Source organism: Molothrus ater, chromosome 1 (genome assembly GCF_012460135.2).
Source record: "Molothrus ater isolate BHLD 08-10-18 breed brown headed cowbird chromosome 1, BPBGC_Mater_1.1, whole genome shotgun sequence".
Taxonomy (NCBI): domain Eukaryota; kingdom Metazoa; phylum Chordata; class Aves; order Passeriformes; family Icteridae; genus Molothrus; species Molothrus ater.
In genome coordinates this window covers 131,085,613-131,110,187 of record NC_050478.2, presented here as the reverse complement: position 1 = coordinate 131,110,187, position 24,575 = coordinate 131,085,613, and the positions used below count along the sequence as shown (strand labels likewise).

Sequence of the window (24,575 nt, the reverse complement as noted above, 5' to 3'; positions counted from 1 at the left end):
CTACAACAGGCAGTGTTACTGAAGAAATGGTGATGACAAAATTATTTTCTGCTAACATAGGCTTGCTTTTTCACAGCAGTTGTTCTGTTCATTAAATAATCAAAGTGAAAGAAGATAGGGAAAGTGAAGTGTTTAGCTGTAAGGCTCCTGAAATTGTATGACTGTAATAAGCTAGCCATAAGTCTAGCTGTACATTTTGTAAATAAAAAGGTGTCCTTTAGCTATTGGTCCAGTATTTATTCTGCAGTGAATGTACTCTTAAGAATCTAAAACTCTCAGTAAATCCTTCTGTTCTTCAAGAACCACAGATTAGATAATGTCATTACACTGTATCTTGTAATAATAACTCCTTTAAGAGCTCAAGAAAGAAGGAAAATTGAGTGCTTTTCTGAGAACTCAAAAAGGAAGTTCCCAAGAATCCTTAGGATAAATGCCAAGAGCCCTATTATTATGGTTTTTTAGATGCTGCAGAGCAATCTCTCCAAAATGCAGTTTCAACAGGGAACATATTACAAGGCCAAAATAGATCAAGTAGTACTTTGACAAAATCTAGAGATTCTTAACACGGACACATATTTGGTCAAGTTCTCTTCTTTTTGGACTAAATTATCAGCATCTTATACTTACCTGAAGTAAGTGATTTCCTTCACTTTTTCTTCCTTCTTCAGTCTACAGGTGGCCAGGACACACCACCAGCTTGTGAAGCTCCAGTAACTCTAATCAAAAACTTTGTCTGCATGAAAGCTGAAGTCATTAATGGCATGGTGCAACTCAAAATTTATGACTGAGGTTGCATTGATGATCCATGTCATTACATATGGCACAAGGCTAGTACATCATCTCATGGGATGTCTGTGAATTTGAAAACCATTTCTTTTCCATTGCATTTCCATTATCTTAATTTCCCCTTTCTGTAATCTCATTTCATTTATTTTCTCCTATCATGTATAGTCATGGATACCTTTTTGTATATAATTTGTTTTCCATTGTATTCCTTATGGCTTGTTAGGCAGGTCATGCCCTTCTCAATCTTGCTGATGATGTGTGTGCATTAGTGGCATTTTTTAGCTCTCAGGTGCTTTCACAGAGACTTTTTACCACATCACCTCTTCCAGTGCTTGGTCTGCTGCCTTTGGTTCCAGACATGCAAATTGCTTGCTGAGGAGATCATCTTCCTTCCCCTAAAACTCCATGTCCAAGAAAAGTAAGGGCTTATTCAAATCAGTAGTGACAGATTCAGCTCCTCCTCTTGCCCTGACATGTTTTCTGAATTCTGCGATGATACAGTACTTTTACTAGTGTTTATTTTGCTTTTTGGTTGGCTTTTGTTTGGTGGGTTGGTTTAGTTGTTTGGTTTTGGTCTTGTTTTAATTGCAAAGAGATGCATCTGGCCCTTAAAATGAATGTTCTGTCTTTGAAAGTGTATCTTCCTGTTGTGTCCTGAGACCTGAAGGCTCCTTTCCCTCCTGTTCTGCCCTTTCTTCCTCTATGAAAACCAGTATACCCAACTTTTTGCTGCCATCTGAGGAATCTTTCTCGTGACCTGTTCTGCTGTCCATAGAGGGGAAGCAGTGGCATGCTGAGTAGGCAGCATCTTCCCATTCCCCAAGCTTTGCACAGGCTTGGGGAATGCTCAAAGCCTAAGGGCAGCAGGAAGCAGTGTGGTGGCAACAGTAGTGATGTAGCATGAGTGAAGAAATCAGGAAGTGCCATTGGTTATTTGTGATCACTTTTCACTTACTGGATTAGACTAGGAACAAGAATTGATCATTAGAAACATCTCAATGGCAGACTGTCCTAAAGCAATATCATGTGGCAATGGGATACAGCAGTATTGCCTCCAGTTCTACTAAGGGAGCAGGAAGCAAAGATAAAACCCTTATTTGGGGTCTAACAAAAAAAAAAAAAAAACCAAAAAAACCCAAGAGCAGCCAATGTTTTATAAGTGTCTGGGGAGCTCGTGGGAAGATTCTAGTTATGTTTTATAGCACTGTGCATGTTGTCTTGCTGCCCTTAGAGATATGAATTGGTGGTGTGCTGTGGGATTTGCTCTGCACTTAGAGGCATTCCCTCTAGGATGCCTGTAAATTTTGTTGACTGACAATTTGTTAATTTTTACTTTGCTTCCTATGTTCCCTTCAGACCAACATTCCAGACTGAATTCTGCAGTGCAGCCTTTGTGCTCACTTTTGGGCAAAGCCTAGCTGCCAAAAAGAGACTTGGAAGAAGTCGTTAGAAGAAACAGAGCCTATGTTTTAGGACATTATTGTGTTATGCAATGTGTTCTTGCTATTTGCACAGCAATTAGGAATCTAATTTCAAGTAACTTCATAATAGTGAGAAATCTGTAGATGTTTCTTCAGTCCCAATCTCTCTTTGGCTTTTACCAAACTTTTTTCCTCTTTTTTGCTTTGAACTGCATTACTGGGTTTTGGTTGTGTTTCCAGTAGATGGGGCCTGATGTGACATCTGCAATCTCTGTGTAATTTCATACACCTGGCATATTTGTTGTCTTACAAAGTCACTGAAATGGTGATGAGACTCATGAGAGTTTTCACTGCCTCCTCCTAATTTTGACTCCTCCTGTTCAGGAATTGTAAAGAGTTTCATCCATTTAGTCGTACAAGCAGTATCCTGTAACTTGCTAGAGGTAAGAGCTAGTAAAATCTCTTTTGATAGAGTCTGTTCTCTAGAAAGATGCTCTGAGGATAACGGCTCTATTGAAATCCTGGCTGCCCCACCAATGACTTCCCAAGGCAAACCTTTAGCAATGTAGTATTCCATTGTTTTTTTTCCTTGTCTTCTAGACTTTCCTAACATTAATGAGTCATACATTAATTGGGAGCTGGATGCCCACCCATATCACAGTTAACTCTGATCTTGTTTGAGTACCGTGAGCACCCACTGATTAGGTTTGGTAGTATTCTGAAGTTATAAAGTTTTATTCTACCTTTGCATTACTGGTTCATGTATATAAAGATGTTCAGTGTATAAAACTTCCAAGTTTTGGCTTTCATGTACTGGGCTATAAGGAGTTACAGCTGTGCTTGTTGTGGGTTGAGCACCAGGATCTTCAGCAATTTCCCATGATTTCCTGTTTCTCCCTAATCAGCTCCATCTTTCTTCAGTGCTGCCAACCTCTTCTGAGTCTATATGAGTTGTGGTGCCTATGAAAACCTGTTAGTAAGTTCAGAACCCTCTGACATGATTATAATGTCTTGACCTATCAACTTCAGGTTTGTTTTAAAGTCCTCACAATATTCGGTTTTCTTGATTACACCAACAAGTGTCTCACTAGTCTGTGATGATTGTATTTGTGGAGGATTGAGGGAAAACCTGACAACACAAAGGCAGATAATAATCACAGAGAGGTATCCAGCTAATACAGTGCCAGTGAATGTGTTCCTCAATCTGTGTATTTCTTTTCAGCTGCTGATAAGATCTGAGAAGTATGTGGACTGTTATTTTGTTTTCCTGTAATTCTCTGTGTTTCTTCTGCAAAAGTGCAGTAACTGTGGACTTTATCTGGAGTGTTCATATCCAGAGCACATGAGGATTTGGCCCTGGACAACTGGAAAAGATTAAATAGTCCCAGAATGTTTGTGCCAGAATGTTACAGAATTTGGGTGTTTGTGGTGTCCTAGCCTAATATTCTCTTTTTTTCATTAAAAAAAAAAAAAAAAAAAAAAAAAAAAAAAAAGAGGAAAAGAAAGAGTAAAGCCTCTGTTTCTTCATGTATTCTAGGATTACTTCCAAGAATACACAGCACCTCACTTTTTAAATTTTAGTCCAGAGAATGCTGAAACAGCTTGTACAGAGGTCTATTATATAGTTTCACTTGCCTATCCAGTTTTATTTTTTCATGTCTTTTTCCATTATTTTCATGGTTTTACAGTTCCTGTTTCTCACTGAGTATTGTTTCTGCTTCCTATATTATTCAAGATACTTTTTCTGAATCTGTTTGGCATTTTTCTTAATTTAATTATGTTACTAAAATTTATCTACATATTGCAAAACCATTTCAGCTTATATATATTGAAGTTTTATTTAGGAAACATGTTGTATCTGCTCTAAAGCTCCTGAAGTACTCTTCTACTCTTTTTAAGGTTTACTGCTGATTTCCAAAAGTGAGCAGAGGTTTTTGCAGGGACTTTGGCTGGATTTAAATGCATGTATACAACATAAAATTTATTTTGATATATAGCTTTTTACTTATGTAAAACAAACAAGTAACCAAATATAGGTGCCAATTTTAAAATACATTTGATTGCTAGTCAACTGTTAACACAGTTAATCTCTCTGGTCAACACCCCAGGCATGCAGAAGATTTGGAAAAGCTAATTCCTCATTTTGTTTTGCCTTGTTTGCTTAAACATATGATCAAATGTGTATGGTTTATTCCAACATACTGTGATTTCTCTTTACATGAATGCTTACACTGTTTTCCAGAGGGCAGGTGGCCTCTACTTTCTGCTGTTTCTTCTGCTTCCCACATTCTTACTTGTGGCTTATCCATGTGGTAGGGTATTTCTATGTTCTTTTATTAGATGCTGTCTTCTTATAGGATGGTCTCACTCTGCTGTTATCTTTACTACTGTGTATGTCAGACATTTAAGTATGATTAGCTAGACGTATTTGTGTGATGAAACCCCTTGTTTATGGCACACAAATTTTGACTTATGTTTTTAGGAGGTCAGAGCCAATTGTTCCACATCTGTCCTTTAGAATTGTTTTCTAGATGTAGGCTGGTGTTGATGGCCAACAGTAATAGTGGGTTCATCCCTGTAGAAGCAATGTCTTGTGCCTCAAAAGTGTAACCATTTCAATTACTTTAATCCTTTTTCTGTGATTGGTTTTCCCCTTCAAATCCAATCAGTCACCCGCGTTTCTCTTATTGTGTCCATCTTGTTGCATCAAATACTAATGCTTTTGTATTGCCTCCAGGTTATAGCTAAATGGTGAAAATCCTTCTGGTTTATTAAATGAGAGGTGCCAGCTCCTGTCTCTGCTCTGCCAGTGATGCCAGCTTTGATTACTTGCCTGTTGTCCACTCCTTCAGGCATCTGATACTTTCTTTCTTTTTGTTTCTTTATTTAGGATGATGGTACAAACCTAAAACTGTAACTTTATTATCTTCCAACTTTGCTTTTTAAATCTGACTTTTGTTTGGTATTTGTAGATTGTTTCCTTTAGCTGGTTAGGTGAGTAGTCTGTGACTTCTACTAAACTGTTTCACCTTGCCTTTCTTTCCTGGTCACTATCCACAGTACTTCTGCCTTGGCTGTCTAATGTGAATACTGCAAATACCCTGTGAAACAGAGAGGGGCTGACTTTTATCTGCTTCTGTTCATTATTATTATTATTATTAAGCAGGATTAAGCTTTGACTGCACTTTGTGGCTTTTTAATCCATTGTGAATGTAAAATAAGAACTTTTCTTCTAAGAATAAAGAAAAGAAAGGAACCACATCATTTCTGACATACTTCTATTTGGATTTCTTCACATTAATTTGCTTGTGACTGTGAAGCACACAAAAACACCTCAACAAGAAATATTGAAACTATGTACTGTTTAGCTCTGAAAAATCCAGATTGATTCTAGGCATTTGTGCATTGAAGAACAAAAGGATACTTTTGTCAGACAAGGGAGAGTAATCAAGTGAATCAATTAAACCCAGGGGTTCTAAAGTTCCATTCATCACTCTGCCTTGTGCCCCTGTGGTGTGTTGAGAAGGTCTCAGTGCTATCTCTCTTTCTCTGTTTACAAGCACTATTAATAGTTCTTGAATATTACTTTAGGATAGCATTTGCACATTGTTTACTGTAAAGAGGACAACATTAAAAGTCAACTCTTCTAAATTGTATTTAAGTAGTCAGTAGGAGATTCTGCAACAATTTGCACGTGCCAATACCAAGTAACTGTTGTATTACCACATAACAGTGGGTGACTGCTGCTGATAAATAATCCGTTATATAACCATGGGGGTTTTTATTAGGTTGATTGTTGAATTCTGCTAGATTGAGAATCAGATCTGTGGGAAGGCTCTGGCAGGAGATGAATAGCAGAGAATACAAGTTCATTACATAGGAAAATCATATTTTCAAATCTGAATATTTAAAAATAATTTGTTGACTGTATTTCAAAGGATTTCAGTTCAATTCAGTATTAACTCACCATGAGAGAATTAAACCCACTGAAAAGAGCACAAAGGAGTTGAAATTTTAAAAAAGTAACAGGCTTTTTCTTCATAACATTTTTATATCATCAAGAACGACATGAACTTTAGAAATCAGGTTCTGGGATTCAAATGTGATTTTGCCAAAAATCTGAGTTTTGGAAAGAGTGAATTGCCAGCAGAGATGTAAGGAGGTTTTAGTTGTTCTTCTGTAATCCGTGTATTGCATGCACCTCTTCAGGGAGCAGTTTGTGATCCTTCTTTGAGGACAGTTTGTGTCTCCTTCCAAGTATCTCTATCTGCAGTCTCTGTAGAAAGAAAGAAAAACTTTCAGGGCTCCCAGTCTGGGATTTTGAGAAGGTTGCAGTTGCTGTTGGGGGGACATTGGAATGCCAGAAATTATGTGAAGGGACCAGGCAACTTGAGTACATGCTCTCTATCTCCATAAGGGGCATTAGAGGCCTGTATGTTTGTGCTCAAGCTCAAAGCTCTTGAGAAGGGACCCAGCACTGCCCACATGCAGCCAGAGTCCTGGGCAGTCAAGTTCATCTGAGAGACCATCCAAGGCTGTAACTCCACAAAACTATGGGGATTTTTTTCTCCCTCTTATTTTACTTAGTCTATAATGCTGACACTCTAGGAGAACAGAAATGGTGTGCTGCAGTGTCTGAGAGAATGCTACCATTTCAGTCTTGCCAGAAATGCCACGTGAATAGACAGACCCATGAGAAAACTTTAGCAGAGCTACTTGGAATAACAAGTGCAGCTGCAGCTTATGTTTTTAGAAATGTAACTGTTTTTCAGTGTCTAAAATTAGGTTTCAGTCATTCTTTGTACTTCTGAGTGACAATCAGTGATGGATTCCTTTAACTCTTCCCATATAGAGTGGTATTTTTTATTCCTTCGCTATTTTGATTTTACTTAATGGACTAGCTTAACAGTTAGTGAAAAGATGCCAGAATCCAGGCAATTGCAATAAGATGACAAGGAATTGGAGAACACCATTGGAAAGCATTAGACTTGTAGGTGATGTTTGTCAAGAAGTTTCTTGAGAAAGAAAAGGAGAATTCCATTCAGTCCTCTGGGATCTCCCACAAAAGGTATCTGAAGCTTTTAGTTTTGTTTAGTTTTAGTCCAAATATGTTTGGAGCAGAAATTTTAGCCACAAATGCACTATTATTTCCACCTCCACATGAATTTTTCAGGCCATTACAAAAGTTAACAGGGTGCAGAACTTGTGAGCTGGACAGTCCAACTGTCATGGTTTCATAAAGATGGTCCTAGTCAGGTCTATTTCCCCCAAATGTTTGACAAATCAGAAACTTCCAAGGAGAAGGCAGCAAAAAGTGCTGCCCTGTGATTTGTGATGTATCCTGGGTCGCATCAGCCATCAAGTGTTCATTGCAGGTGAAGAGTTCTGTGGTTAGGTCAGGGATCAAGCACTGTCCCCTTAAAACAGGAATTTTGTTAATTTTGGTATTAAACAATATTAATATTGATTACTATTAATAGTATGGGCTACGTCACAAGATTCACCTGCAGGCCAGTGAAACCTATCTTCATGAAATTTCTAAAAGCTTACTTTGAGAGCTGGGTGTACAAAGGCTCTGCAAACTGCAGGTGATCTTTGTGCTGCACTTAAAGAACAATTGTTTTAAACTATTTGATAAATAGTTATGAATTGCAATATTTGGGTTTGTTCTGTAGAATTCGGTACCTGTTTATGTCTATAAAGTTAGATTTATCTAAAGTTAGATTTGAAACAAGTACAATTTTCAGCAAATAATTTAAGTAGCCCCACTACACTCTACACAGAAGTGTAGTATGGAGTATTTTAGAGGAAGAAATTTTAGCTTGACAGCTGCAAGGTAATTCAGCCAGTGTATATTAGCTTGTAAAACACAGTTCTGCTTCTAAAAATTATATCATGCACTTCTTTCTATGTAGGTATAGTTTTTTTCAAGATTTCCTGTTTATATTATTCATGAATATAAATACACTGAGACATACATGGTCTCAGTGTTAACAATCATTGACAATCAGGAAGCTAATTTTCTTGTATAGTGTGCCTTGTGGGGTGGGGGAATAATAACTACTTAGTACCTGAACATTGGGAAGAAAATTCCCAATTTTTATTCTGTTACTGTCCTTTCAGTGTTGCACTGAGTGATCTTCAGTGTTTTCCTGTACTGAGCCCTAAGGCTGTGGGGTGCACACGGGGCTGAGTGCAGGTGCCTTGCTGCATGCCTCTCCTCAGCAGGCTGCCTGAGCACGAGTGAGACCCTGGACACATGGATAAGGAGGAAGTGGGGAAGCCTGTGGTCCTCTGTGGCTCTCTTCTTCTCCTGGACCTACCAGGGGTGGACTTGGAGAGCTCTGGCATTCTCACTGCTGTCACTTTTCAGGTAGTCTGGAATCTCATCATGTCCCTAAACCTGTGTCACCTTAACAGTTCATCTGATCTGACTGGCTGTGTGCCTGTATCTCTTGGTTCTGGTCCAAAATCATTTGGATATTTTAATTTATGTACAGGCTGTAAAAGCAATAATCATTATTGTACCAGCCTCCAGCCTGCTACCTTTTTTACAACATTTTCCTGAGCAACATGGAAATGCTGCTCAACTAATGAAAACAAGAGAAAATTATATTGTTCCAGATAGTCTCTCTTCCAGCACAGACTCTCATAGGCACTCTTTATTAGATATTAAAGAAACACATAAATTGCAAAAGTGGAATTCTTTTCCATTCAGAAGATGATGAAGGAATTGCTATCTCTAGGATTAAATGGGAAAAGGAAAAACTATCAAACATCATGCAAAACAAAATGACTATATGGTGTATGTTGCAGAGCACAAAAAACTTCATAGCAAAAAAAAAAAACAGTGAGAAAGTGTTGCATTTTGTCAGCAATTTCTCTTTTCCTTCTGAGGAAGGAAACTTACTTCAATTCTCAGTCTGAGCTACTTTCTCAGAAAACCCCTACATTAATTTCCTTTTGAAAACTGCTGTGTGCCAGGTGTTCTTCCTGCATGCTCCCAAAGAAACCTGTAGCACGCCAAGATCCCCAAAACTTATTCATTCTCTCAACCGTTGTTTGTACTGGATTTTTTTTTTTTTAAGCCTGACACTCCTCATTTCCCAGACACAGCTGATTGCCAGGAAAGCATCTGTTAAGAGGAAACACATACCTATTGGGACAACTTTTATATCATCTGACGTAGATTATGAAGCTTTTGGAAGAATCTGCCATGATTAAAAAGTACAGCTGGGTAAAGAACACTCATGTTAGGCATGACATTTTGTGGGGCTGCTTAATATTTAGTTGTAGTTCACTGGAGTTAAAATACTTTAGTGAATTTTAAAAATACACTCTGTTTCTAAAAAGAACTTTTCTGCTTACAGTGTTCAGGCTCAAAGATGAAAAATTCAGGGTGTCTGTAAGCTTGAAGTGACAGGCAAGACTTGCCTGAATTTTGGAAATAAAAATATACCATTTATTGGAGAACGAGTTTATCAAATAAGTGTAATACACTATTAGATAACGTTTACTTATGACTTAGGCATTTCTAGTGCATTTTACATTGCATAAATGGAACTGTATAATGTGTGAACTAGATAACAGGCAAATGTAATGATCAGGTGTAGTTAAAGCAATCCCTTTCAAGTGACACTACTAAAATTTCTCAGTTGAGAGAAAAAATGAGGGGTACCCTCTGTGTGTTATTTTTACTATTTCTTATTATTAAAACATATTTTTTATTCTCTTTTTTATTTGAATGGTAAAAGTATTGGATTGTTTAATAGAACATCAAAAAGGTGTTTAGTATTCTATAGCAATTAGAAGTGTGGGAGTGAAAAAAGCATTTATGTAGTGAAGATTTTTCAGAGTTTCACTTTTCTTCAGAAAATATTATGGCTCACCAGGACAAGTGTCTTGCAGTGGCTTTTTTTTACTCATTCCCTAAAATTGAATCCAGTCTGTCCCTTCACTTTCTTTTCATATCCAGTTAGGTTTTAAAGTCTTCTCCCCTGTTGTCCCACCCCCTTCTGTTGAGGTTAATGAAAGTGTTTCAGTGGAAAAGCTTTTACTCACAAACAGAAAAGGTAACTATTTTCTTCTATTTTACTTTTGGGATTTAATTCCATGCTATCTGAGATAATAATAACTATGTTATTCTACTGTTGAGTTTTTTATTTTTAAAAGTTCTCCTCTTTAGTCCATCCACATAGTTGCCTTTTGTACTAAGATGTTTTGTCTCCTGCTGCCTTGAGAAACATTTACCCTCTGTCACTGCCATTTCTATCTTATGTTTTTTTCTTGACTACCTTTGTATTCCTGTTGATAGTTGTCTTATTTTTTACACTTTAAAAGTGTATCTCCCTGAGGCTTTGTTTGCATTGCCACAGCTTGTCAAAGGGAGATGTTCCTAAATGCATATGAGTTTAAGATTGGTTTGGTTTTTATGGAGGGCAGTGTCCAAAGAACATGAATGGTGGGCTGCTCAGAGAAGGAAGAAAGAAGAAAAGCACCATCCATATCCTGTTCTGTGAATCTGAGACTTTCTTCTGCCTCCTTTCAGACCTTGCTCCCCTCTGTTTACCTCAGAGGTCAGCTGATTAAAAGGAGAAGTTTTATGGTGGTAAGACAAATATCCTCTATCCCCACCCTTTTATTCAGCTGAGTGTTGGCTGCATGTTACCCTTTCCCATGCCCATCCTTTGAAAGGAGGAGGGAGCTTCCTGTGCTGCCCCATGGTGTATTCAGCTCAGGGCCAGGACTGACTCGTGTTTCTGGTGTGTATGGATATGCCTGTGTTGACCCTCTCTGCTACTTCCTATCTCTAATGAATCAGAGACTTGGAAGGACTGATACGGTCCCCTGAAAGCTCTAATGCCTCTTCACACCTATTTGTGCTTGATAATTTTGATATAAGAGGTATTTATAACAATGAAAAACGTCATTAAATAGAGACGGTATGGAAAGCAGGTCAGTATTCTTGCTCTTAGTTTGCTTTTGTATTGCTAGTCTTGTGATGCTTCTTTGTCTGATTTGCTGCTTTCCAAATAAAGAAAATGAGGGGGGTTGTTGTTTTGAGTTTTGATTTCTTTTTTGTTTGTTTGTTTGTTTGGATTTACTTATATCCTTCCTGTAGGTGTAAAGTATAACATCTGTTCTCAGTGAGGTTTTTTTGAATTTGTTCTCTGTGCACATTGGTCCTTCGTGGTTGAGGAGGTCATTAAAGATATAAATAAGACTTGTGCTCAAGGCTGAGAAGCTAGGAATTCAACAAAAAAAAAATACAAACATAGCCTATGAAGCCAGAATCCTTGCAGCTGCTGGCAGTTTGGGTTGCCAGTGGTGTTCACTCCAGGAGCCTGCTCCTAATGTACCTATTGTAGCACACAGCAGGCAGCTGCTTTCTCACAGGGATGTAAACACAGAAGGACAGAGCTTGGTGATTTGTACTGAGCAGAAGGAGGCCAAACAGGTGTATGACTTAAATAGTTCCCTCAAGATGTCAGCTGCTGGAGAGTCATCTTCATGTCTGTAAGATCCAGCAAGTTTCTTTTTCAGTTGAAGAGCTTTCATTTTCGACAGATTCTTGGAAAGCTGTTTTTCATTCCCAGCAGTTGGATAGTCCCAGGGTAGAATGCATTGAACTTCATTTGATCATTTTACTATTCAGAGTTGCTTTCTGCTTCTTGTTTGGCAAACCATATCTAATCCATGCTATTTTTAAAAGATTCTGTACTTATTGAAGAATTCTCTTGGGGCTTGTGTTACTGAATATTAGAGGGAAATACAAACATGTATGTGTAAGTTATATTCTGTAACCTAAGACATATGTTATAGTGGCAAAGCTATTATGCTTGTTTGATAAAGCCTAATTTTATTGAGTGCCCAGCAGCCACTAAATGCAGTTTTCAAAATGTTAATTTAATTGGAGTCCATGTGGTAACAGAATAATGCTGTGTTCTTCTTCAAAGTAACTTTCCTTGGTAAGGCTCCATTACACTGCATTATTTATTTATACTATTTAATTCCATATTTGTACAGTATTTTTCTCTGCAGTTTCGTAACATTTTCTGTGCATATTCCTTTTTGGTTTTGAATTTGACAATCTTGATATCTTTTCAACTTACTGTGAACCAACAAATCAAATGCCACCAAGACAATCTAAGAAGCAAACAAAGCATGTGAGTCTTGGGACAAATGATGACAGAAACACAAAATTAGGCTGAATTTATTTCTTTTATGTTTTGCCAAGTGGTTGTAAATGGGGAATAGTCTTGATTTTATTCTTATAGACCTAATTCTTCTGAGAAAATTAACAATACTTTTGACGTTTTGACTAATTGCAACTACAGTTGGCCTCTCTATCCAGAGATTGGTGAGAATCTTGGAAGAACATGCACAGTTGGAGTGTACACAAGGGCAACTTTTCTTTTGTAAGGAGTTTGTGGTGCTGGAAAAGGGGGTTTACTTGTGTGGAGTTCAGGCTGTGCCATGCTGCTTGTGATGCAGAGGAAGTTGCAGGAGTGAGGCACTCATGAATAGCTACTCTCCATAGATAACTGTGAGAGCAAATTGAGTAGTTTTCCTCCTGTTTTGCTGCAGTATCTTGCATCACCCCCTTTAAAGTGCAAAGCTTTGTATGTGATGAGGGAATTTTCTGTGCTGTGTAGAATATACAAGTGAAAAAACAACAGCAAAGTGTGTGGAAGACGTGAGCCTGTTTCCGAGTTAAGGCTCTGATCTTGCCGTGGGTGTAGCTAGTGATTAAAGTAGTCATAGCTCTACTCAGGAATGTATGTTATGATTTAAGTCAATATTAACAAACTAGCTGATCTGATATGAATTTTTAGTTTACATGTGGTTCATACAGAGAATTTTACATGGGTCCTGTAGAAAATAGGTGGTCACATATGTAATTAGAGTCTTGCAATGTGTTTGAATGAGCAAACTTAGACAACACTGGCAATTCTTAGACAACATTGATATTGCATTTCCCAACTCAAGATTGCTTGTCTAGGTTGATGTGAAGAATAGTGCACTGGGGGTATGTGCATACACATTTTGGCTGAAATAAATCTTTCTAAGCTTTTGCATAATCAAGTTTTAATTGGTTGGTTTTTTCTGTTTTCCTTTTAGCCATGTTAGAGTTCTTGTAATGTCATGCTTACTTCTTCTCTTAGGGGATTGCTATCATTTTCCAAGGCTTCAACTTGAGATCTGTTTTCTATCAGAGCATCCAGTTTAGCTTGAAGCACTGGTTCTTACACAGTTTACTTTTCCCTGGGCATTTTAGCTTATCTTAGAGATAAGGGTTGGAAGTGCAGGAACAAGGTAATGGAGCACGCTAGGTCAGCTACCACAGTAAGAAGAGTTAGAACTGACCTGACACCAGCAGCACATCTTTTAATCCACATTTTTTAGTTTCTCCACATTTGATTGTTTTACTCAGAAAAGAAACTATCTAGCTGCTTTTTGAATTTTTTAGTCTCCCTTTACACTTTTGTGTAAGACACAAGCCACATCTGTTTCTTACTAGCCATTTGACATGTACCACAGAGAAAATGTGGGGGTTTTTTTTGAGCCTTTTCTCTGCTTTTGTTCATACCATGACACTTCTCTTAAATACTTTCCAAGATGTGAAATTTAGGGGTTTATCAAAAGCAAAACTCGACCACTTTTTTATCTGAATTTTGTCAGCTGTTGATCAAGAATGTCAGGACCAAATGACTGTGAATTTGTAGTAACATTAATATGCTTTCCATTAAATATGGATGTGAGGTGATTCAGTAGATCTAAAATCAAAACGGATACTTTTGTTAAGTAAATAAAAATAATGAGAGAACTACTTACCATCTCTTCTGAACACCATATTATGGTATTGAACTGGGGTATCATATATTAAATAACCTAACTACCCTTCAAGTTTTGCAGAATTAATTTAGGGTTTGTGGGATAACAGCATTTTTCAGAGAGTGTGTGTTTGAAGCAGATGCTAACATCACTGCCAGGTGTTAGTGGGAAATTCCAGAGGTGCACCTTGCTTGCCTCTAGGTACCAATGCTTTTAATTTGAATGCTGATTCAGTCAGGGCTCTTTGTGATCTCTACAGCTGCTGTTATGTGATGCTTTCCTTTCATTTCCTTTTCAAGGTGCAAGGAATGGTAAATGCAAGAGAGTTTAATTAATTTTTTTTTAAATAAGACCCTTCTTCTTTTGACATAATAGTCCCAAAATAATGTTTGTTCAGAATCAATGAAAAAAATCCCTTTCTTGTCATCCCCTCTGCTTCCTCTCCCCCCACCAAAAAAAATTCTTTCTCCTGATTTCCCCAAACTATGTCCTGTTTGCCCTGTTTTGAGCCAAACTGAGAAATGCTTCTCTCCATCTGTTACACAGAGTCTGCTAGTAATTTCTATTTTGTCAGTTCTTGCTCAGGTCTTGCCATATGGTCAGTAGCCTTTCCAGTTCTTGATTATCTCTACATAAAGGGTACTTAATTTGCACTGTTTACATGTTTTTTGATGTACTCTTTGGCATTTTATTAAGCAATTTATTCTGTAGATGATATCCTTAAAACATGGCATGTTTTGCATGCATGTAAACTTTAATCAGGTGCATCCCAGGATGCTTAGTGTCTGCCACAAATGTTTTCTATGTGAATTAATCTTGCAGCATTAGGAATCTACAGTACTGTGGTATTGCTTTGTGTCTTTGTACCAGTCATGCTTAGGGTCCATTTCCCTTTTTGTAGAAATAATTTGGGCAGTCATCCATTCCTATCAGATCCTGGTGTCATCTGAGCTGTTGCTGGCTCTGCCAGCCCATGCCAATATGGTTTAATTTGGGTAATAGGGTTTACTTTGTAATCTTGGCAGAGTGGTAGTTTGAGCATACAAATGGCACTTCTGGGTAACTTCAAGGTTTATTTTTGGGCTAGCTGGGTAAATTTTGTACCTGCAAATGTTCCTTTACTTGAGGTGTGTAAGCACTGACAACTGTGTGTGTTGTCAGCAGCCTTATCTACAATTGTGGTAGAACATCAGGATGGAGCATCTGCAATAAATGTGCTTGCTGCTTAAATTGGAGAAACAAATACAGTTTAAACAAATACAGTTTCTTTTGTTGAGCATCTGAGAAATAACAAGGACCTTGAAATCAGTGATAAAACTTGAATTACTGCAATTCAGCTTATACACCATGTTAGTACTAAGACATAAACCTGCCAGAAGACACAGGCAAAAACATTCATTTAAAATTACCAGAAACAAACAGTTTCTGCTCAGTTGTTGAATGTAGGGTTTGGGCTTTTTTAATATTAGTACATGAAACCATCATCTCTCTTTTTCTTTTTTTGCAGTCTGTTTATTTTACATTGTTTGGAAAGTCTTTTGGTTAACATGCTGGATTTATCCCCAAACACTCAAAGAAATATTAAACATATGCAGCAAGTTATCGCAGTTTAAAAGTGGGGAATGAGGGGTGCCCTTTTTTTTAATCCGACAAAGAGAAAGAAAAAAAAGGAAGAAAAGGTCTGAACTTACAAGTCTACATGGGTTTATCCCACTCAGGGAGTATCATATGGAGCAGGAAATGCAGAGTTTCAGGCTAAATGTTATTTCAAAGGTGAGCTGTGGGTCACCTGACCTGCAAAGCTGATGGGAAGAGACACTGGCCTTTGATTGAGGTTCAGCTGTAAACAACCAGGAGCAATAATTTCCTGAACTGTTGTCACTTAATAGACTGATCTGTCTATACTCTGAGGAAGCTCCTGTAAGACCTCTGTAACTCGTTTTTATTATTTCCATGTGAAATAAATGTTTATACATACCTACTCTACAGATTATGTTATTGATTGCAATATGACTTGTTATTGTTGAGAAGGGATTATTCTTCTCAGTAAATATAATTGAATAATCTCTCCCATTTTACTTAATCTATAACCTCACAAAGTAGGTTTCTCCTTTCCTCCTTAATATATCTCTTCCAGGAATTATATAGGGGTTTTTATTCCATTTTAGAAGACTTAAAAGTAACGCAATTTAAAATTTTTATTGTTTGTTTAAGTGTATAAAAAAGTGTATCTGCTGCTGTGAGAAGGCTCACAGGTGAAGATTTTCACACATTGTGTGTGGTTCTGGGCAACTGGTTTTGGGTGGCCCGCTGAAGTGGGGAGGTTGGTCCAGATGATCTCCAGAAGTTCCTGCCAACCTCATCTGTTCTGCAGTTCTGTTATATGGAAAATAGCATCAAAATTTAATAGTGAATTTTAATTTCGTTACTTGCCACAGGAAAAAAAAATGCACTTATGGTAACCTGTTTATTTATACTTTTCATTGCTTTTCTTTCTGGTAAAGCAGTGAATGGAGTGTGATATCAAAGCATGGCAATGACCTAAACAGAGCTGACAATGAATAGATTCTAGACATATTTAATAGTAACAGATATTCTGATTAGTGTAAAAACATTTGATGTATTTTGTCAAAAGTTTTATTAAGAATTGTAGCTATATCTCTTTTGAGAGTATGGCAGGGATGGTCATGATGGTCATTCTTTTTAATAATTCTACAGTAATGCTAAAAAAATTGCAGAGCAAAGTTGTTAACATTGTGTTTTGTTGCTTTTTTTTTAATAGTCCACATACTGGGGGGCAGAGTTACCAGCCTGATGTACCCCAGATTCCCACTGCTTGCATCACTGTGGAAGATGCTGAAATGATGTCACGAATGTCTCTCCGCGGCACCAGGATTGTTGTGCACCTGAGGATGGGAGCTAAGACTTATCCAGACTCTCTCTCCTTTAACACTGTGGCAGAGATAGTTGGAAGCAAGTACCCAGAGCAGGTGGGTGAAAATATACAAAACTCCCTCATTTTTTCTTTAAAAATATGGAAGAAACAATCAAAAACCAAACCGGCCCTTTTGGAGAAATCCCTAAAACAAGTAACTTTTATTCACACGCTCTTCTATATTTTAGACTTTTTAACTTTTCAGTCTTTTACAAGTAACAGGTTTCCTGGCTATGTTTAGGAGGTATATATGGTTGGAATAAACTGTCTGCACTACAACTTCTGTTTGAACATTTCATAATTCTACATTGTTGTCTTCCATTTGTAAGACTTTCTTGCTTCTCTCTTTTCTTCCAACTTCTTAGCTAAAAATCATACAAACCAATCTCTTGGTGCTGAAGGATTTGTGCCTGGTACAAGGTCTTCTGTGTCAGCTTACAACAGGGAATTACTTTTCTGGCAGTATGTTTTATTGTGAAAATGTTGATGAAACCTCAATTACAGCAGCACTAGAAATTGCTGTTAGAGTACCTACTGAGCCACAATGCTTTGTTAAGCACTGTACTTTTATGGCTTCAATGGAGAAGAAAAATGACTATCACTGACCTTTAAACCAGGCAAGAGATTTTATATTTTTAAGAGATTTTATCTTCTCTGAGATGACAGTTCAGTAGCTCTGGCTTTTGGTGTCAGAGATTCTCAATGTTAGCATGAGTCTTCAATTTCAGCAGCTTGGTCACTGGGAAGGGAAAGAGTAACTACCCTGATGGTTGATTGGTTTACATAACATCACCTGTTAGTCTAGCTTCATGAAACACATATTTACAAGTTAAATGTTCCAACTTTCTAATTACGGTTCATTTAATTTAATTTTTTGTCATCTGCATTTTAAACAATGTTTCTAACCAGTGAATTGGCTATCTTTCCTGAATTATGTTTGGTATATTTCAAAATTTGGCGTTTCAATTCAGGTTATGAATTGTTCAAATGTAGACTTCAAAGATATGTTAAGGTGCTTGCCTGGACATGATTTTCTCTTTGCTGTCCTGCTCTGTTTCTTTAAGTATTGAAGTGGATTGGGATCTCTCCACTACGTCTACTGACAAGCTCATTTTTCTTAAACACTGGGTAAAGGCTTATTTACAAGCCCCCTGCTGATGATAATGGGAGTAGTAATGGACACACTTTGAAAATGTAACCAAGAAACAGAAAAATAAAACTAGTGAATGTTTAGGGTTTTTAGTACTCAGTCCCTGTTAGAGCCTTAATGGGTCCTTCACCATGCTCATTCCATTGCGTTACTCTGGTAAAAATGGGAACCATCTCGCTATTTAGGCAATAAAATACATGGCAGATCCAAAGTCTTACAATGCCCTCTATGCCAAAGTGTTTCAAAATGCAGTTTGAATCCGGGGGAACCGAAAGGTGTCATTTCCACGGGCCAGAATTTCAGTTTAAGTTTTGAATTGAAACAAACCCAAATCTGGATCTCTAACTCTGGGTGAGAAATTAACAGTGGGTGGTATTGCAATTACAAAGGTATTAAGCAAAACAGTTTAAAATTAGGTAAAAACCTCTGAAGCATAGCTGGTCACAGGTATTGCAGCAAATATGACTTAAACCCCTGAAATGTAGTTGAAAATGAGGGTTGCTATAGGACACTGAAGAAAGTGTGTGAAGTCTAGTGAAAAGTGATTCAGCTCAAGTTATAACTACACATTTAGGTATACTTGTGTTCATCTATATATTGACCAGAATTAAATATACTGCTTGATTTATAAATAATTAATTGACTCCTTCCATGAGATTTTAGCATATTTATTAAAAATAATCACTATGAACTGAAATAATGTGTTTGACAAATTTATGCTACAAACAATATTTATTATTATTAAAATACATTAAAGGAGAAAATTCTTTTTTTCCATACCTCTTTAGAGTTTTTTGGGGAGTTCTTTTTTGTTTTGCTTTTGGGGTTTTTTGGGGTTTTTTTGTGTGTGTGTGTTTTGTTTGGTTTTTTTTTTGTTTAATCTGACCACTTTTGCAGCATATCCAGTTCTGTTCCTCCTTTTAAAATCATTTCTCCAAGTGCTTTATGTGGATTCTTGCAAATAGCAATTGGGGATTGGGGGGTAAAACTAGAAAAATGTCAAGGAAACCAGAAAAATAGTAGTTGACATATTTTTGATATATTTCCTAAAATTTTCCTGTATTTTGGACTTAGCTTTCTGAAAGTCATTCCTGCCACAAGAAATGTTGAAATCATCAAAATGGATACTCAGAATTGTTTGAGTTGCAAACCTTAGTTTAGGTACTTATGCTTAACTTCAACACATTTGCATTTCCAAGTAGCCTAAAGCAGTAAAAGAAGTGTGACTACTGCTTTGTGAAGCATCAAGCTCTCAGGGGTACATTCATCTTCAGGGGTGATGATGTGACATGAGCGCACATGCCCTGTGTCCTTTCGAGGCATCTTTGTACCCAATGTGCAAATACTTTTGAAAAATTAACCCACTGATACTTCAGGTTTCCTTCCTGCTTTATGCTTTCTGTTTGGCTGGTCAGTAGGCCGTAAGCAATTGTTCCAGCTAGCAAAAATGTACGGTGAAATCTACTGCAAGCTGCAACTTTGCAGGACTAAGTTTTCAGGTGGTGTAGAAAGCCTCTGAGCAGAAAAAGGAAATGGATTTTGTAATTCTGTCAATAAAGTTCAGTGTCTCACCAATGTCTCTGTTCTGTTCATAATTGTATTATTCCCTCTAAGTTAGGAGAGGACTATTCACCCCAGACAAGACTCTTCCTGTGTCAGAGCGGGTGGGATCATGCATGGTCAGAGCAGAGACATCCACCATCCTCAGGGGAGTTGAGGTCCTTGTTTAGTGCCTGCTGAGGCCTGATTAACCTGTAGGTGCCTAAAGGAGGTGAGCCTGTGCCTATAAGATAATGAATTCAAGATTCACCTTTTCTTCATATAAACAAATAGGAAACAGTGGGACCAAGCATGTTATGACTTGATGTCCTGGCAACCTTTCTGAGCTTGAGATCCCGTTCTCACGGTGCTTAGGACAGCAGTGAGAGTAAGAAACCTGTGGGTTGTAGGCACTTAACATATTTAAGCTGGTATGACTGCTGACAACTGAGCCAAAGAGTTTGTGAAATGACAAAGGTGTGGTAGTAGAACCTGCTGAGGTCCAGGCTATTGCAGGTTAGAGACATTTGCAGTCCATTCCTGACTTTTATTTTGGAGGAGTATTTGAGAATTCTTTTGCACCTAGGCCCATGCTGCTAGCATCCTTTTGTGTTGTGTTGTGTGCTGGTGAGATGTTTTATTTAAACTATGTAAGCTGACACTGGAGACTGACTGACTGACTGAGAAATTCACAAGTTAACTAATGTGGTTTTCATTTGAAATTCTGGCAGAGTTGGCAGTAAAACATGTTTGTCTTCTCATTTTAATACAGATGTAACATGATTGGTCTTAAAGCACAGCAGCAACCATTCCCATCTCTGGGGAAATGCTATAAATAGCAGCTGTTTGTTGTTAATCTGGCTTCAATGTACCTAATGTGCCAAACATGGAACCACAAAATATGTGATTAACTGAAAAGGTATCAAAATGGATAAAGTTATAACTCTTCTGCAATCTTGACTTTCAGTGTCTTTTCGTACTCTGTGTTTCTTCGTGTGCAGTGCTGTTTTACTTATCTTACAGTTACTAAGTGATGGAAAAACTGTTTCCTAAGTGCCCTACAAAGTACATAAATTTGCTGCTCATTATTCTGTGATCCAGGATAAATATTTCAGAAACAGAGGAGCTTATAAGTGGCCTTTTCAGAATCCCGGAGAGCTGTTCCAGGAATTTACTCTACAAAGTTTTTTGGCCTCCTGGCTTTATGGAATGTCATATCTGCAGTTTGTACAATTTGAAAATTGTCTCCATTTTGAACACCAAGAACATTAAAGACCATTGAAGAATGCACTGTAGCTTAAAGCCAAGTTTGATCAGCACTTTGAAAGTAGCAGTCCTAGGGATGACCTGAGAAACAGATATGCTAGCGTAGTAGCATGGATTGTGAGGTTCTTTACCAGTCCGTGATTGATGTAACAGAACCTGTTCTGCAAAGGATATAGATGCTTGCTTATTTTTTCATTCTTCTTCCTTTCCCAGTTTCAAAGATCAGCCCTGTCTCAGATTTTGTGATACTGGGCAAAGATCCAGGGAACAAGAGAACATAAAAATTGTAACAGGCTTCTGAGCCTGTTAGGCATTCATGCACATAACGGAAGAAATAATTTGTAGACCAAAAATCCACCCCAACCTCAAGAAAAAAAAGTCAACAAAAACAACCAGACTTTTCTGAAGATGTGTAATACTCAGTGCAGTGTTGTTTTATGGCCTGGCATCAGTTCTACATATGTTAACAAAATGTCTATCCATTAGGTCTTTGATGTGGCTTCCAGATATCCCTATGCTCAAAGTAAATCATGCATACAATAGAGCTTTGAGGAGAAATATTTTAAGAGCCTGATGCCATCATGTTATGGCTCCATTATCACATTTTCTCCATGTGGATTGTTTTGCTATTCATTCCAAAATGTTGAATGGTTTCTAAATACAATTCTGTGAACCTTTCTCCTGTGACTGTAAGCTGATCCCTGTTGCTGCTACAATTTAAGTGAATTTGAAAGAATTAGAAGATTATTATGGAGATTTGGTTTTGAAAGTTTTGAGTGCCAGCCCATTACTTCATGACAGTGAACTGATGGGCAAGAGAAGTAGAAAAAGAAATGGTAAAAAAGAAACAAGAGAAAGGGTGAAGAAAGAACATTGGCAATATTAGGAAATGTATTTTCTTTGAAGTACTTTTTTTGATATTTGCTGAAATAAGTAGTACCTCTGGGTGTGTTTGTTTTATTAGTAACTAGCTTTCTGTACTATTAATTGGAGGCTGTCTTTTATCCTGTGGCAGTGGGAGTGGCAATATTGCTCCCATTTGTTCTAAAACAGAGGTCTTGTCATGATGAAAATGGTCAAATTAATATGAGACTGATAGGGAGGAATTTTTTATTTGTAACGTGATTATTTTACTTCTTTCTTTGTTTGTTTACTTAGTTATTTTAACTACCAGAAGGCCTATCAGATTTTAAAACTAAAGGGTATGCTGGATTTTGTGGTGTAAAGCATGGCAAATATTCTAAAACCTGAATCGCCTATTTAAAACCCAAGAGCTGACTGAAAGCATTTAATTCTGCTAGGGAAAACGTGGCAGTAGTTCCCCTCCTGATTAAATGGCCATTGCACCCTAATGTAATCATGTTTTTAGAAACTTCAGTATCTGGTATGCAGTAGCTACAACTTAAATTTCATTTGTATATATAGGGTTGCTGTTGTTTAGTGGCATCAGTTGAAAAACATTGTACTACTTAGAGCTGGGTGTCTGAAATATTGGTGGAAGTAAATGTTTATGTGTGGAAGAAAGATTCAAAACAACTCAAAAAATTTCAAAAATTATTTTCCTGATACAATTTTTCTGGAAGGAATTCTTGAAGGGTCACCAGTGTATTGTGACCTTTATGAACTTCATGTCTTTTCCAAATAACCAGACCATGTCCATATGTGGGCAGGTGAGAGTGGGGGGGATGCAGTCTCTGCTGATCCTGAAGGCACCCAAAGCTGCTCTGTGTCCCAGCTTGGTGATACCAGAAGAGGACTAAGGGATGTTCTCCACTGGGTCTGGGCAAACCAGCGACTCTTGGAAAGGGTTTTCCTCTTTCCAGCTGAGGCACAGTTGCTCTCACTGCATATAAACCATTTCAATATGAAGAAAAATGTATTAGCTTTAGTGACCACCAGTGCCTGCTCCACAAGGAGCAGCACCTTCTTAGAGTCTCAACTCACTGGCATACAGCTGCAGTGTCCTGGGTCACTGCAGCACCAGGGTGACAGTGACAAGGGATGAGGACGTGTAGGTAGCCTTCTTCACTGGAGTCAAGTGGAGTTTGGAAGAATTGAATGGCACTGTCACCCTTCTATATATGTTTTATTTTTATTCTCCTGATGTAAGTCTAGCCAGTGAGCTTCCTGCCTTCCACCTGAGCGTGGCCATAGATATCACCTGTACATGACAGCTGGCTGCCCACCCAAGCTCCTTCCTTTATTTGAATCTAGACTGGTTTCTGCCCAAAGCTACTTGCTGGACCTTTGCTCTGGGCACTACTCTTCAGAGTGTTTGGTTGTGTTTTAAATCCTTTACATCCTAAACTGTAACCAACTAAATTCTGTCACTAGAAATTAAAAAGTAACATTTAAAGTGCTTGTTCTGTTGGCCAGCAAATTAATGAGAGCATGCAGTCTTGTAGTCCTTTTGATGGTGTGAGTATAAACAGATACGCTATAATATTTTTTCTTTCCAACCATTCTTTTTTGTCTACTCCCACACAGCAGTTTAAAGAATTACTGTGGGATTTTATTTCAGTAATAATTTACAAATACACACAGGATTTACAAATGGTTGTGAAAGCTCTTTTCCTCCACGTTGCAAATATCTTCTAAAATTACACTGTCTTTCTTGCATTCTGATATGAAAGAATGTCTAAAGGGTAGTCCTGCGTTTGGCAGATGTAAAACTTGCCTGAGGTGTGAAGTAAGAAACACCACAATACTGAGGAGAAAGGAGAAAAGAAACAATATTTTTCTTTTCATTATGGATAAGTAGGTGCCAGAAAAACTAGTGCCAAGTGTCAAGGGTTAGTCTCAAAACAATTGTTCTCTACAGGGGTTTTCAAATACCTGTACTTGTATGTTTGTATTTGTTAGCTGCAGACTATATGCTTAACCTTGTACAACAGAGGAGGACTACCAAGACCTTGTCTTTTCATGAATGTCATGTTAAAAAAGTACATATTTTCCATGCAAGTTTAATGGAAAACTGCTTGTCTAAAAGTATGTGGGCTGGATATTGAGGGCTTTTCAACACAGATTCAGAGATTCCCACATGCAGGACCAAGGTGGAAGATCTGACTGTGAGATTTTTACCTAGTGGACAGAGCTAACATTGTTGATGGAATGGACAGAGAAATACTAAAAGAAGTGAAATGAAAAATGGTCAGGTTGGGACTGAGGTGCAAGGGAGAAAGAACTTGGTCTGCTAATCACATTGAGATACTGACAGCAGAGTTGTTACTCTGAGAACCGTGTGATTGCAGCAACTGAGATGGTTACTCAAGGATGTACTGGAGTATGTAGCAGAAGTCATAGTTTTGGTGGACAGAGAGAGCTGGTGAAACATGGAACCAGCTCCTGAATTGTGGTTAGACTTGTAGGGTTTTAGACCTCCCATTGCTGCTTCGTGAGATCTGGGAGTGGGGAGGGGTAGTGTAAACAATAAGCTTATACAGTTGGTGTGGTCTTTAATGGACCACATTGGATGGAATTGTTCTCAAAACCTTGGTTTACTAACGAAGTACGTTATAAAAATATTACTATCATTTGTTCTTTTTCTTTTTAAAAGCTTTTTAAAATTCTTTACAATTCTTTTTCTATTGTCATGTAGTTTATACTTTGGTCTAGAAGAAGGCCCCCAGGCTTCCAAGACCTT

At 37.7% G+C, this 24,575-nt stretch overlaps 1 protein-coding gene across 1 annotated transcript in view; it reads left to right on the top strand.

Moving 5' to 3' along the window:
• The window catches only part of CPQ (carboxypeptidase Q), a 145,985-nt gene that overhangs the window by 36,091 nt on the left and 85,319 nt on the right, over nucleotides 1–24,575 (top strand). The window contains exon 4 of the mRNA XM_036406488.1: nucleotides 16,825–17,032. Within this exon, the coding sequence (XP_036262381.1) occupies nucleotides 16,825–17,032 (208 nt within the window). The remainder of the gene's footprint in view (nucleotides 1–16,824; nucleotides 17,033–24,575) is intronic.